Source organism: Somniosus microcephalus, chromosome 6, assembly GCF_052327205.1.
Source record: "Somniosus microcephalus isolate GS21.2 chromosome 6, FLI_Smic_1.0, whole genome shotgun sequence".
Classification (NCBI taxonomy): Eukaryota; Metazoa; Chordata; class Chondrichthyes; order Squaliformes; family Somniosidae; genus Somniosus; species Somniosus microcephalus.
Window position 1 is genome coordinate 40,432,380 of NC_140992.1, and position 16,059 is coordinate 40,448,438.

General features: G+C 43.5%; 1 protein-coding gene across 1 annotated transcript in view; it reads right to left on the minus strand.

Moving 5' to 3' along the window:
* Positions 1 to 531: 531 nt before the first annotated feature.
* LOC147115638 (uncharacterized) overlaps positions 532 to 16,059 on the minus strand; it is a 50,113-nt gene continuing 34,585 nt past the window's right edge. Inside the window, exons 2-3 of the mRNA XM_085990075.1 lie at positions 15,439 to 15,577; positions 532 to 6,110 (exon numbers count right to left, since the gene is read on the minus strand). Coding sequence (XP_085846201.1) covers positions 706 to 2,547 — 1,842 coding nt within the window. The 5' untranslated portion in view covers positions 2,548 to 6,110; positions 15,439 to 15,577 and the 3' untranslated portion in view covers positions 532 to 705. The remainder of the gene's footprint in view (positions 6,111 to 15,438; positions 15,578 to 16,059) is intronic.

Here is a 16,059-nt window from a genome sequence, read left to right on the forward strand (position 1 = left end):
TTGAATTGAATTGAATTGAATTGGTAGGTATACCTCTCTGTTATCCAGAATTTTTAATCAACCGGCACCATCCCGGTCCCGTAGGTGCCGGATACCAAAGAGTTTCCTGTACATGCATAACAGGTATTGCAGCTAAATGTTGAAACATTTAAAATAGGATTTTCTGTTAGAGGAGGTTGACATAGGAGTTTGCAATGGGTTGCATGCCCCACATCCTGAATTTAATATATAATAAATCTCAAAAATCTTACATTTGCATCTACCTCCTGTCAATTTTCTGCATTATAAATTCCTATAACAGGATTAAAAATGGAATATGCCAAAGTAAGCTTTGCATACTGTAAATACACTTGAGTGGAGATTAGGGTTGCAAAATTCTGGGAATTTTTAAAAGAGGAAACTTTCCATGGGAATTTTCGGGAATTTATGGGAATTTTGGGAATTTATGGGAATTTTGAGTTTTTTTGCATACTGATGGTTTTTGTCTCTGACCCTTATATTATCTTTGTCGTCAAAATAGACATACTGTTCCATACAAATAAAAACAGGCTTTCAAAACTTTATTTAGGTTATAATTTTGAACTTTATTGAACCCCCACAAAAAAGACCCATCTAAAATAAAATAAAAAGAGCGTCAGCTTATTTAGCCTGTAATTTGTCCTTATTTTGTCCCTTTGAGTCTTCTACTCATGAGTCTTCTACTCCTCATTGCTCCTCCTGATTCTCTGACTCTGGCTCTGATGTGTCCATTTCCTCCTCTGTGTCAGTGTCCAGCTGTGTGGTGGACACTTCTGTATCTGGCTCAATAAGTTGTAGGTTCGCCCGGATAGCCACCAGTTTCTCCACTCTCTTGTTAGTCAGCCTGTTGCGCACCTTTGGATGCGTATTCCCAAAAAGTGACCAGTTTCGTTCAGAGGCCGCTGATGAAGGTGGGATTTGGAGTATCACCGATGCAATAGGTGACAGGGCCTCAGATGCACAAAGTCCCTTCCACCAGGTATGTGCACTGATATGCTTGCATGATTCCCATATCCCATCCCCATTCCAAAGACCTTGCTTGGTAGAGAACTTTGCCAGACTTCCCAGAACTTTGCCCACATCCAGATTGAGATGGTGTGAGAGGGTAGAAATCACACTGTAAGCGCTGTTGATCTGTTCTCCAGAAAGTATTGGTCTCCCAACATGCTTTGGGTCCAGCATGTATGCTGCAGCATGAATCGGCTTGACACAAAATTCTTGACGCGTTTGTATGAATTGAACAATTGCCTTCTCCTCTGCTTTGAGCAGCAGGGATGTGGGTAGGGCAATGCTGATTTGTTCTTTTAAATCAGTAAAAAGCCTGAGAACATCTGACAAGACAGCGTCATCTCCTTCAATCTGAGCAATTGCAGATGCTACTGGTGAGGGTAGTTTAAGGCTGCTAACCACTCTCTCCCAAAACACATCATCCAGCAGTATTTTCTTGATGGTGGTTTCCATATCCCCAGACTGGGATATTGCCATTTCTTGCAGCGACTCCTTACCCTCCAGAAGGCTGTTGTACATTATGACAACACCACCCCATCTAGTGTTGTTGGGCAGCTTCAGTGTGGTGTTCTTGTTCTTTGTCATTTGCTTGGAGTTGTAGGTTGCTGCAACTACCTGTTTTCCCCTGACATACTTAACAACTTGCTTGGCTCTCTTGTACAGTGCTTCCATGGTTCTCAAACCCATGATGTCCTTGAGGAGCAGGTTAAGCCCATGAGCTGCGCACCCAATAGACGTAATATGAGGGTCGGCCTCCTCCACTTGAGCCCAAGCAGCCTTCATATTCGCAGCATTGTCAGTAACTACTGCAAAGACCTTTTGTGATCCAAGATCGTTGATGACCGCTTTCAGCTCATCAGCAATGTATGTGCCTGTGTGTCTGTTGTCCTTCGTGTCTGTGCTCTTGAAGAACACTGGGAGAGGAGTGGAGACGATGTAATTTATGATGCCCTCCCCTCGTACATTTGACCACCCATCTGAGATAACTGCAACACAGTCTGCCATCGCTATCGGTTCTTTGAGCTTTCCTTGGACTCTGTTATACTCAGCCTCCAGCAAATAAGTAGACAAAGCATGTCTGGTGGGAGGACAGTATGCAGGGCGAATAACATTGAAAAATCTCTTCCAGTACACATTGGCTGTGAGCATGAGGGGTGAGCCTGTTGCATATACAGCTCGAGCAAGGCACTCATCTGCATTCTTCTGGCTATGGTTATCCATTGTATCAAAGAACCTTCCAAGTGGGCCAGGAGTTGCTGATGATAAGGAGCCTGATGCTGAATGAGAACCATCATCTTCTTGAATGGAAGCAGAGGAACTCTGGGCTGACTGCTGTGAGCTTTGAGTGAAGTTGTTGCATTTGGATAAATGCTGCTGCATCTTTGTGGCATTCTTTACATATGGCTTTCTACAGTGTTTGCACATGTACACAGTCTTTCCATCTTTAATGTCTGGGGTAAAATGCTTCCACACATCCGACGGTAAACGTGGCATTGTTCTATGCAGAGAAATAAAGGGCATTCATCTCTGTGTCGAACTGCGGTCGATCAGCACGATTGCAACAGGGTGAGTATATTTTTGCTGATGCTCCATGTGATGGAAGCATGACCTGTACACACATGACGCTACATCACCAATAGTGTATTATTTTGTATATTTTAAATTGAAGGACAACAGAGTTCAACAAGTAACTGGTTTATTTGGTATAAAGTCTGATTTACTTACTGCATCATCACAACATCAGCAGAAAACAAAATGACTTCCCTCAGGACCCCTAACCTGGATCGTAAAAAAACTATAGCATTCTTACAGATGCCTGCAGGCCAATCACAATTCGATATGCAAATATTACAAATAGAGGGAGCTAATCGCTCATCCACTCAGCCAACCAATCAGGACACATTTGTTCACAGTCACACACAAAACTTGTAATTATTAAAACAAGCCAAGTAAGAAGATAAACATATATTGATTAAGAAATTCCTTAATAATTAAGATTCCATCTCTGTTAGTAATATTAAGAGAGGACCTGTGGAAAAAAAAGAAAGAAATACAAAAAAAACAATATTATGCTAGCATGTGCTTTTTTGGGCAAAATTCCCAAAATTCCCAAGCTAAACTTCCCGTGGAAAATTTCTGGAAATTTACCGGAAACTTTCCACCCCTTTGCAACCCTAGTGGAGATGCTGCAGGCCAGTGCGAGTGGTTAGAGGATTCATGGTGAAGTGAGAGACAGCACAGCAAGGGGGAGGGGAAGGTACAGCAGTTGAGTTGTTGTTCAAAGGGAAAGAGGCAGAGGTAGTGATGGGGTGGTGGAAGGAGAAAGAGATAATGGGAAGGTGGAAGGGTAGGGACCATGATGGGACTGAGTGGGTCGGGGGCAATAATGAGTGACTGGGGGAGGGGATGAGAAGGAAGTTGATGGGAGCCAAATTTTCCTTCCAACACCCACCCCAAATGCAGCGTGAAGCTACTGCTGGCTTGTTGCGTGCCACACCACCTCATGTCACCCACCATCTCCCACTCAAAAAAGAAATAAAAAAATTAATAAACGACAGGCACTGAAGCAGAAGTGGACAGAGAGAGAAGCATAAACCAGAGTTAGGAAGAAAGAAGCCGTAGAAAAAAGTAAGTGAGCGACAGAAGCAGAAAAGGAGAGACAGACAAACAGAAGCACAAAGACAGCAGCAACTGCAACTTATCAAGATCAAGCAGTTGTGTTGTGAAAAAATGCAGCAAAATGGATTAATTTTCTCTAAAAACACAGGCTCTTCACAATTCTTTAAATTGAAGACTTTAATTGGTTTTGTAATACAGTCATTACAATTATACACAGTCAGATCATCATTCATCTTGATTTTTTACATAATAAACAGAATCTTTCCAAATTCATTTTATTCCACAACCTGCACATGTAATTTTTTTTATATGCCTTCCTATTGCAGAACCGCCCGCCCCCTGATCACTTACCATTGTCATTTTGAATATCATTCTGCTCCGGAGCATCAGCATAAGTGAGAGTTGCTTATGTTTTGTTTTCCGGTTGCACTACCACACAAGCAATGCTTTGAGAATCACTAGCTGCATCTAAGTTAGCCAGTGAATCTCAAAGATTTTGGTACGATTTGGTTCACTCCCCCCCAGAACTCACTGAGCACAGGAGAACCCAATGTCACGTGAACAATATTCACTACATCATCTTGCATGTCCAACCTTTGTCCATTTATTTTCAGAATCAGGAATAACTATTTATACATATCTAATATGGGATAATTTTCTGACAGTGCTCACAGCAGGGAGCCTTGCATGCCAGGAGTACATATTGAAAATTAGGGCATTTACCGCACAATCGAATTTCCATATGCACTGGGAGCGTGAATTCAGAAAATTATCTCTGTAATGTCAACAAATTGACTGCAATCAGTGATTACATAGGATTGCATAGGATATACAGCACAGAAACAGGCCATTCGGCCCAACCAGTCCATGTCGGCGTTTATGCTCCACACGAGCCTCCTCCTGTCTTTCCTCATCTAAATCTATCAGCATAACCCTCTATTTACTTTTCCCTCATATGCTTGTCTAGCCTCCCCTTAAATGCATCTATACTATTCGCTTCAACCACTCCCTGTGGTAATGAGTTCCACATTCTCACCACTCTTTGGGTAAAGGAGTTTCTTCTGAATTCCCTATTGGATTTCTTGATGATTATCTTATATTGATGGTCTCTAGTTATGCTCTTCCCCACAAGTGGAAACATTCTCTCTGTATCCACTCCATCAAAACCTTTCATAATTTTAAAGATCTCTATTAGGTCACCCCTCAGCATTTTTTCAAGTGAAAAGAGACCTAGCCTGTTCATCCTTTCCTGATATGTATACCCTCGCATCCTTGTAAATCTTCTCTGCACCCTCTCCAGTGCATCTATATTCTTTTTATAATATAGTGACCAGAACTGTACCCAGGACTCTAAGTGTGGCCTATCCAAGGTTCGATACAGGTTTAGCATAACTTCCCTACTTTTCAATTCTATACCTCTAGAAATAAACCCCAGTGCTTGGTTTGCTTTTTTTATGGCCTTTCTAACCTGTGTCGCATTTTTAGTGATTTGTGTATTTGTACTCAGATCCCTTTGTTCCTCTACCCCACCCAGACTCGCACCCTCCAAGTGATAAGTGATCTCCCTATTCTCCCTACCAAAATGTAATATCTCACATTTATCTGTGTTGAACTTCATTTGCCAATCATATTACAGCCTTTATGAATGGATGTAGCAATGTTACAGAAAATATTTTTTAAAATACAATTTGCATAGACAATCAGAAACATTTACTTAGGCCTTGAATTTAAACTGCAAATATTTGCAGGCGAATGCTTAATGCCTTTGTCTACTTTTCTAGCAGAGGCCATAGCACCTCCACCAAGATAGTAGAGAAAAGGAAATAACAATAGAAAATGCTGGAAAAACTCAGCAGGCCAGGGCAGCATCCGTGGAGAGAGAAACAGAGTTAACGTTTCAGGTCGATGACCTTTCGTCAGAACTGGAAAAAAGCAGGAAATGGAAAGCAGGTTTAGGGGCTGGGAAAAGGGGGAGGGGATGAAAGAACAAAAGGGAAAGTCAGTGCTAGGATAGAAAGCAGGAGAGATTAAGAGACATTGAGAGACATTAAGAGATATTCAAGGCAAGAGGAGGTGGTAATGGGACAGGTTAAGGAACAAAGGATGGCTTTAGATGGGGTGTGAATTGTGCTGGTAGAATGAAGGACAGCTGCCATGTGGGAGGGAAGAAGAGAAAAAAAAGGGGCCAAACAAAAATTGTGGATAAAAAAAAGAAGAAAATATATATATATGTGATAGGGGCCGAAGTTATGATCTGAAATTGTTGAACTCTATGTTGAGTCCAGAGGGCTGTAGAGTGCCTAATCGAAAGATCAGGTGCTGTTTCTCGAGCTTACGCTGAGCTTCCATGGAACAGTGCAAGAGGTCGAGGACGGTGCGGTCTGAGTGGGAATGGAGCGGAGAATTAAAGTGACAGGCCACCGGGTGCTCTTGGTCCCCCTTACGGACTGAACGGAGGTGTTCTGCTGGAGGAAATAAAGCATATTTCAGAAAGATACACCATAACATGAACAGAATTCTGATATTATTAATACTGTACATGATATACTGGGTTTAAAAATCTAAAGCCTCGGAGACACAGGCTGTAAACAGAAAATAGGCTTCTGAGATAAAGATCAGTTGCTAACACAAGTTGTAAAAACCAAACAAGCTTTGAAATGGGAATTAGTTAAAATATACTAAAACAATTACCCTATTGAAATGGCAGTTTGGCGCTTCCGAAAGGTGTGGAGTTTGGGAATAACACAATGAGAAGACCCAGTTTAAGGTGTTATAAGCTAACACATTGAACAGAAACACAAACATTAAAAGAGGCATGTGCCTTTGAAAAGATGACATCAAGTAAAAGAAACACCTGCTGGTCAAATAGTTTTTATGTTAAACTTGGAAGACAGGAAACACGATTAAATTTGCAACCAATTGAGATAGCTAGAAATGCATGAACCACCCTAGTTGAAGTGTCTTTAATTTATACATAGTAAATATGATACCAACAAGAACACTTTCAAGATATGACTTCAATAGATACACCAAGCAATTACATTGGGCTCGAATTTCACAGGGCCGTGGAGGTGGGAATGGAGGCATGTGGGGTGTTAAAATTGCAAAAAGTGGTGGGCGGGCCCAACCCCACCTCCATCCCGCCTCCAAGCAATTTTCAAGAAATCGTGTTTACTGCTCCCATCTCCGTCCCACCTCCAAGAGGCGGGATAGGCCCTTAAGGCCCTTAACAAGCACTAAATTGCCTCTATTATCCCATTTTGAAAGGCCTTGGTGATTTTAACCCTCTTCCCACGTGAAGCAAGCCTGCTCTGAAACATGACAGTGAAACCTGGTGGGAGCACAGTTGGATTGCTGACTATTAGCTGCAGCTCCACCTTTAAATACCATCTGATGGCTATTTAATATTAAACATCAAATTTCACCCAAGTGACTACCCTTGTGACTATTTGTGCAGTATCTTTCTCTTACACGTGCTCCTACGTGGTGCTTCCCCTGTGGCTTCAGCAGATGTGGAGGCCCCTTGCTCACTTTTTTGCTGCTCCTGTCTCGACACCTTTGGTGGGCATCCTCTGGGGTTTCGAAGCTATGAGGGCTTGCCAACAGTCTGCTGCTGCTGCGGCTGTGCAGGGGTTGAGACATAGAAACATAGAAGATAGGAGCAGGAGTAGGCCATTCAGCCCTTCGAGCCTGCTCCGCCATTTAATGAGATCATGGCTGATCATCCAAAATCAGTACCCTGTCCCTGCCTTCTCCCCATATCCCTTGATCCCTTTAGCCGTAAGAAATATATCCAACTCTTTTTTGAATATATTTAATGAACTGGCCTCCACCGCCCTCTGTGGCAGAGAATTCCACAGGTTCACCACTCTCTGGGTGAAGAAATTCCTCCTCATTTCAGTCCTAAATGGCTTACTCCTTATCCTTAGACTATGACCCCTGGTTCTGGACTCCCCGGCCATCATAAACATCCTTCCTGCATCTAGTCTGTCCAGGCCTGACAGAATTTTATAAGTTTCGATGAGATCCCCTCTCAATCTTCTAAACTCCAGTGAGTATAAGCCCAATCGACACAATCTCTCCTCATATGTCATTCCTGCCATCCCAGGTATCAGCCTGGTGAATCTTCGCTGCGCTCCTTCCATGGCAAGAACGTCCTTCATCAGGTAAGGCGACCAAAACTGCACACAATACTCAAGGTGCGGTCTCACCAAGGCCCTGTACAACTGTAGCAAGACATCCTTGTTCCTGTACTCGAACCCTCTTGCTACGAAGGCCAACATACCATTTGCCTTCTTAACCGCCTGCTGCACCTGCATGCTTACCTTCAGCGACTGGTGCACAAGAACACCCAGGTCTCTTTGCACTTCCCCTTCTCCCAATCTATTGCCATTCAAATAATAATCTGCCTTCCTGTTTTGCCACCAAAGTGGATAACCTCACATTTATCCACATTATAGTGCATTTGCCATGTTTCTGCCCAATCACCCAATCTGTCCAAATCATACTGGAGTTTCACGACATCCTCCTCACAGCTTACCCTCCCACCCAGCTTTGTGTCGTCTGCAAATTTGGAGATATTACATCCAATTCCCTCGTCCAGATCATTAATATATATTGTGAACAGCTGGGGTCCTAGGACCGATCCTTGCAGTACCCCACTAGTCACTGCCTGCCACTCGGAAAATGACCCGTTTATTCCAACTCTTTGCTTTCTGTCCGCCAACCAGTTCTCTATCCAAGTCAATACCTTGCCCCCAATCCCATGTGCCTTAATTTTGCACGCTAATCTCTTATGTGGGACCTTATCGAAAGCCTTCTGAAAGTCCAAATACACCACATCCACTGGTTCTCCCTTATCTATTTTACCAGTTACATCCTCAAAAAATTCCAGTAGATTAGTCAAGCATGATTTACCTTTTGTAAATCCATGTTGACTTTGTCCGATCCTGTCACTGCTTACCAAGTGCTCTGCTATTATATCTTTTATAAGAGATTCTAGCATTGTCCCCACTACCGATGTCAGGCTTACCGGTCTATAATTCCCCGCTTTTTCTCGACCACCTTTTTTGAATAGTGGGGTAACATTAGCTACCCTCCAATCCATGGGTACTGTTCCAGAGTCTATCGAGTTCTGGAAGGTGACCAGCAATGCATCTACTATTTCTATGGCCACTTCCTTAAGTACCCTGGGATGTAGATTATCAGGCCCTGGGGATTTATCGGCCTTTAGTCCCATCAATTTTCCTAACACCATTTCCCTAAAAATACTGATTTCTTTCAGTTCCACCCTTTCATCAGACCCTATGTTCCCCGGCATCTCTGGGAGGTTATTTGTGTCCTCCTTTGTGAAGACAGAACCAAAGTATGAATTTAGTTGGTCTGCCATTTCTTTGTTTCCCATTATAAATTCCCCTGATTTTGACTGTAAGGGACCTACGCTTGACTTCACCAATCTTTTTCTCTTCACATATCTATAAAAGCTTTTACAGTCAGTTTTTATGTTTCTCGCTAGCTTACTCTCATATTCTATTTTCCCTTTCTTAATTAATCCCTTTGTCCTCCTTTGTTGAATCCTAAACTGCTCCCAATCCTCAGGATTATTGCTTTTTCTGGCCAATTTATATGTCGTCGCCTTGGATCTTATGCTATCCCTAATTTCCCTTGTTAGCCACGGTTGAGTCACCTTTCTTGTTTTATTTTTATGCCAAACTGGGATGAACAAATTCTGTAGCTCATCCATTCGGTCTTTGAATGTTTGCCATTGCCTATCCACCATCAACCCTTTGAGTGCCATTCCCCAATCAATCCTACCCAACTCGCTCCTCAGACCATCGTAGTTTCCTTTATTTCAGTTGGGTGTGGACTCTTCTGGTGGGGCTCTGACCAAGGGCTCTGCAGTGGCATGGAAGTGTGAGTGCTTGGAGAGGAGCTCCCACTTCCTTGATGTCTGCCACCAACTTCCCTCTCATGGGTCAAGTCCCCCTCAGCACTTGCAAGTGGCTTGAGAGCACCTTGCTGCACATCAGGGGGGCCATGGGGACCTGTATCTGCACTGGCAGTCCTACTCAGAAGGACTTCCATGAAGGTCTGGTTTCTCTGTTCAATAGATGACCATCACTCCTCCAGAGATGTCTTTCTTTTCAGAACACTCACCATGTTTTCTGCACTCTGGCAACTTATCACCTCCATGGAGGTTGCAATCCTTTCCATGGTGATGTGTTCATGCGCCAATCACTCCACAAAGGCTCTGCTCATGTTCACAATGTACTCCTCCATTCGCTCCACACTCGCAGTGACCCTGGAGACAAAACCTGCCAGAGACTCCTGCATCTGTTCCTGGAGTTCCAGCACCGCTGATCTTGTGGATGGACCCAGAGGCAGGGGGTCGACATGCAGCTGAGCCGAGCTGGCAGAGTCCTGCGCCCTCTGGCGAGGACTCTCCACTGCTGTCCCTGTCTCCACAATCTGCTGATGCTCACTTGTGAGCTGTGATACACCAGGTGACAACACTACTCTATGTCCCGAAGGTCCCACCGAGGTGTGAGTGTCTGCGCTGGTGCTGGGTGCGCTGAATTCTGCTGACGCTGCACCCTCAGAGGTTGCAGCTTCCTCTGAGGAGTCTGAATGCTCAGGCTCTTCCTCCTGTCTAGTGGGGATGGGTGCTGTCGATGGTCCTGTGGGGGAGTAAAGGAAAGAGTCAGAGATGTGATGCGAAGGTTACATGCACATTGCATATTGCAGATGATCATAAGTCCATCTGTTAGAGCTTCATAATCATTATCAGCAACTCATGCAGTGTCAATGAGATGGAAAACTATTCTGTCACCAGCTTGCTGTGATGCTCCCATCTGTCCATCCCCCACTTGTGTATTGTCCTCCACTCCCACGATCTCCAGTACTGCCTCCTCCCAGGGGGTGAGCTGGGCTACTGAGGGTGGCCCTCCTCCTATCCTCGCTCTTTCCCTCTTATTGTGAGCTCTCTTTTCCTGCAATGAGGGAGACAAGTGGAGTTTGAGTGAGAATGAAGGAGTGAGTGTAGAGAATCCATAGCATAGATGCTTAGGAGACAAAGAAGGAGCGAGGTGGCAAGACCAAAGGCCCTCCCTGTGTTTTGTAAGCTGTTTTCATAGCATCACAGTGATAGGGAGTGTGAGGGCTGCATAGTCGAAAAGTTAGGTGAATGTGACCATAGAGAGAGAGGGAATGGTTAAGGGTGCATGAATGTCAGTGTCAAGTGAGATGTGGAGGAAGAGATTGCTGAAGCTGAGTGCTGGTGAGGAGAGGCAATGGGGATCAGATTGAGGGTGATGTGAAAGTCATACTCACTTTTCCAGTACGCAGAAGGTCGTGAAACCTCTTCCTGCACTGAAGCCAGGTTCAGCGGGTTATCGACAAAGAGTTGACCTCCTGGGCCACCTGGATCCACACAGCCTTGGTCTGCTGGGCAGGCTTCTTCCTCCCTGAAGAAGGGAAGAGAACCTCTTTATTGGCTCTTGCTTCCTCCACTAAAGCTTGCAGGGCGACGTCATCAAACCTGGGAGCAGATCTAGGTCTCTCGCTGGTCATTCTGCCTCCAGGTCCCTCTAACATGAAAGGCCAAACGGTTGGCAGTCTGCAGAAGAAGCAAGGCTTGTTGCAGACCTTAAATGCAGCAGCAATGATGACGCCATCGGAGGCGAGTTTCAGACTGAAAAAACTAATTTGGCCATGGGTTCCCACACGCTGGAACTCAATTGCCCACTTAAGTTAAAATCGCTTCATTCTCCCACATCGATTTAGAATCGGGTGGCTAACACGAAAAGCAGATTACACGACCCCAGCCCGCCCCAGTAACAAAATCGAGCCCATTGTGTTTGTATTGAACTTGGAGCAGTAAGGAGACTCAACATCTGCTAAAAACCAGTTAAGCCAATATTAAGAATTGAATGAAAGAATTTTGTAAGAATGGCATCAAACAGAAACATTGCTGTCATATTTTTATGATAGTTTTTGAAACACCTAAATGTAGAGACATAATTATGCATGCAATAGTTGAATTGACAGTAAGATAGAAAGCATTCAAAAGAAAGAATGAATAAAGACAATTAGCTGACATCAGCAGAGAACTTCAAAGAATAAACCACTGCAAAAAGGGTACAAAAATAATAGCTTTTCAAACAAAGTTAGAACTTGCTGAACGGGCAAGCATTTTTCAACTTCACAGGCACGCTCTGTAAGTTTTTAACTTTAAGTCTCGGGTAATCAAAGTAATTGATTTTGGTGGATGTTCTGGATTTAGAAATAAGTAAGAAATGTAATGTAACGAAGTAAAGATTTGAAAATAAGGATCTCTGAGAAATAAGAAAAGTAAGCTATTTATATTTTGAATTGTTAATTTTGCGACTGAATGTCGGCTCTTAAATAAAACTATATATTTTTAGAATTGTCTCAAAGAGTATTTCTGTATAAACTCGCAAACCCAATTTCTGTACACTCTTTTGTAAGGAGTTGCAGAATTCTGGGGGCTATTCCGGACCCTCATAATATCCGGAAGGTTACAGTCTAGTTAAACTTATTAAAAGTGCTATCTGGAGGACGGTAACATCTTCAGTCGTTCCTTTCCTTTAGGGAGAGATAGCCTGAACCTTTAGACCCATTTAAGCATCTTATAGAATTCAGCTATCTCTAACTTAAGTTGAAGGTGAACGTTTGGGGAATACGCCTGATCTGGGGTAGCCCGAGACAGGGCTAGGACCTGTAATTATCCCTTCACCGCAAAGCGGTCACCCAATCTGTGTTTGGTCTCCCCATCGTAGTAGAGAATAGGAATTTTGTAAGAATTCATTGAGCATTTCTTGCTGTCATTGCCTAAATTAATACCACTTTAAATTCCTATTGTGTAATCTCAGCAGGTAGATTTTCAATGTGCTGCCCGTGCGTAAATCTGTGTTGCAGATTGGCTGGTTTCAATGGAAATGGAAATGAAGTGGTTTCTCATTAAATGCAGTGGCAGTTTCACACCCGGGCAGCAAGTTAAAAATCTTCCTCCAGGTCTTTGAGTAACTGCTAAAATTGTTTGGAGTCGCCTTTCAAAAATTCTAGAACTAGTTTTGTTTAATTTAAAAGTGTGCCAGTTTTATGCACTTAACTAGTGGAAACATCAATCTACCTAGTATAATAAAATTTCCATTCATATTGATAAATTAACGATTATACAATTAGAATATAGGTAGTATAGGTCAGAGGTAAGGAGTCCAACATAAAGTTAATATTAAATTAAATTGTACAGCAATGAGGCATTCTTGTTCCACTTTAAGAATAATGAAGGTCACACACTGTTATTCAGGTTAAGACGTAAAGTGCATTATTGTATATATTAGAGATTTCTCTTCGCTGAAATTCTCTCCTTGTCCAATGTTCCTTCTGTTTACAAGATTCAATATCACAACGTTAGTACAATATTGTAGACTGAGTGTAGTTTACAAAAAGTGATGTTTATACTTAAGAACAGATTAAATTTCTATTACGAATATTAACTGAAATATATACCTTTATAGTATTAATTTAGTATCTAGTGGCCCTGCTTCTAGAGTTTATACAAAAATGTATAGCAAACAACATTATTTGAATATTCTTCTTCAGAGAGGCAGGGTCTGGTAAATGAAATGATTCAAACAGATTGGGCACGACCTTGCCAGCTCTGGGGAGGCGGGTATGGAGATGGGACTGCTGGGAAAATGGCAGAATCCGGGGGCAGGTGCCCATCCTGCCCACAACCCGCCTCCGTACCATCTTGCCAGGAGGCGGGTAGCCGACCTGCACCAGGTCCCGTCTCCTGGTGGCGGGAAGGAGATTACAGCCACTTAACTGCCTGTTAACAGGTAGTTAATAGGAAGTTAAGAGGATTATCCCCATTTTTCCAACAGAGGTGCGAGCTTCCCAACGCTGGGAAACCCTGCCAGGGTCACCAAGGCGAGCAGTGGGTCTGCGGAGGTTGGAGGGGTGCAAAAGTGCACTGTGAAGGTAAGTGATGGGTGCAAGTGTGGAGAGGTAAGTATGTGAGGTGAGTGGAAAGTGATAGAAAATGCTTACTTACCTTTGTTTCTTCCTGCAGGCTTCAACATTTGGGGATGGGGAGAGTCTCGCATCTTACCGGCAGAGATGACAGATGGCTGCTGCATTCTCCGATACAACAACCATCTAATTTCTGCTAAAGAAAGAGGTTTGATGAGCCTTGAATACAAGGACTCATCAAACAACATAGAATGTCAGCGTTTGACAGCTTCACAGAGCTGTCAAATGATGACAATTCATCTGTCAAATATTTTTGACAGATGAAACGTCATACACTGACGTTCTCTGTAATCAGCTTCTCCTTAATTGGCCTGCTAAGCCGGCTGGGACAAGGTCAATCAAGGGAAAATGGCGTGGGTTGGCCACAAGTCGATGGAGGTGCGACAATGACCCGCCAAGCAGCAGTCCTGCCTCCAACGTGCCCCCATTGGCAAAATAGCCCCCATTGTGTCTCGTGAAGTATCATCTCAAGTGTATTGTGGGGACAAAGTGTGCCTACATTTGGGAGTCACTAGCTTCTAGTACAATATTGGGCTAATAATCACCAGCTCAGACACAATGGGGTCGATTTTCCTGGAGCCGTCAGGCGGGGTTTCAGGTGTGTGGTTCGGGACCCCCAAATCCTGAATTTGGGGGTCCCGACACCATCCCACCCAAAATCCCGCCCCACGCAAGTTTTAGGGGCGGCGGGTACCCGCCCCGCACTGGGACCCGCCGAAACCAGGCGGGAAGGGATTAGTGCCAATTAACTGCCTGTTAACAGATAGTTAACAGGCAGTTTTTAGCCTAATCACTATTTTGAGGGGTTTCGTGTGGGATTCCCGACGACTCCAAACCACGCCAGGTTTGAGCAGGCGGGCCGTCGGGTTGAAGGAGTTGGAGGGGTCGCGATGTCGGTGCTCAGGTGAGTGATGGGTGCATGAGTGCAAAGGTAAGTGTGTTTGGTGTGTCTAAAGTGTGTAAAGAACTTTTACTTACCTGTACTTACCTTAACAGCCTTTCTTCCTGTAGCCGTCGGGAGCCCATCACTTAGCTGGCACTTAAAGCTGAACGGCTGCGATCTGTGAAAAGTGACAGCCTTCAGCTTTGAGTGCTGCTGAGAGTTCTAACGGAGTCTGCGTAGAAGGACTCAGGTTAGAACTCAGACTGTCAGTGTTTCACAGCTTCAAACAGCTGTGAAACACTGATATTTCATCTGTCAAGAACTCTTGACAGATGAAATTGCAGTCTGTGACATCACCTGTTGCCGGGTGGCCCTTAATTGGCCTGCTGAGCCCACTGGGCGGGCTCAACAAGGTCAATCAAGGGAAAATCACGTGGATTGACCGGACGTCGAAGTAGGCGGGTCTAAAACCCGAAAGTTGTAGTCCCGCCTTCTTCCCGACAGCTTCAGGAAAATTGACCCCAATAGGTTTAATGGAATTTTTCTGTGCGATTTCTATTTTTCTATGATAATTGCTGTTAAATTATATGTAAAGCCAAAAAGGCACTTTCTTCATCTTAATAATTACCCTTTACTAAATCAATATGGTGCCTTTATAATGAAAAGTATTCTGCTTGAAGGTTGTGGTTGATCTCAGTTGTTCCCAGTATTTACCATTGAGTTGAGGCAGAAAACCATTCACAAAATAAGGTGAGGTCAAACATTTTTTCACAAAGCACTCAGCCATTCAGTTGTGGGAGGGTCAGTTAATAACATAGCATGTACACATTTGATGGTTATTTTCCACAACATACCTGTCACGAACAAGAAGACTGCTAAGAAGTTGAACTTGACAATTTTGAATAGTTTGCAAAACTTTCTCTCTTATTCGTTGATCAGTCAAATTCAGATCCTCACTTGTGACAGTATACCTTAGGATAACTTTGCGTTGTGCTGCACATAATGTAAAGAAGTGATTAATGATTGCAAGTTGTAGCCAGTATGTTCATTAAATATTTTATTTCTCTGACTATGGATAATTGTATAGCTAGAGACAAGATATCCAAATGCTCTATCAAACATGATGGTAATCTGGTTAATTGACTGGTGAGTGTAAAACTGGAGGTCATGCATATAAATGTCAACGGAAAGAAAAAGAAAACTGCATATGCTGGAATCCTGTAATAAAAACAGAAAATGCTAGAAATACACAATGCCATTTGTAAAGAGAAATGATAGGTTATTCACATTTGAGGTGTATAACCCTTCATAAAATCATAGGGGGAGAAATTCGGTTGTTAGCGCCACCGATTAACTCCTAAAGAGGCCGAGAAGTGGGGCGCTAGCCAATTTCCAGGCGGGTGCGAGGCGCCTCGCCCCATATTGAGCATGCATTTAGCGCCGGCACTAAATCTTAGCGCCCGCTCATGGGCGCA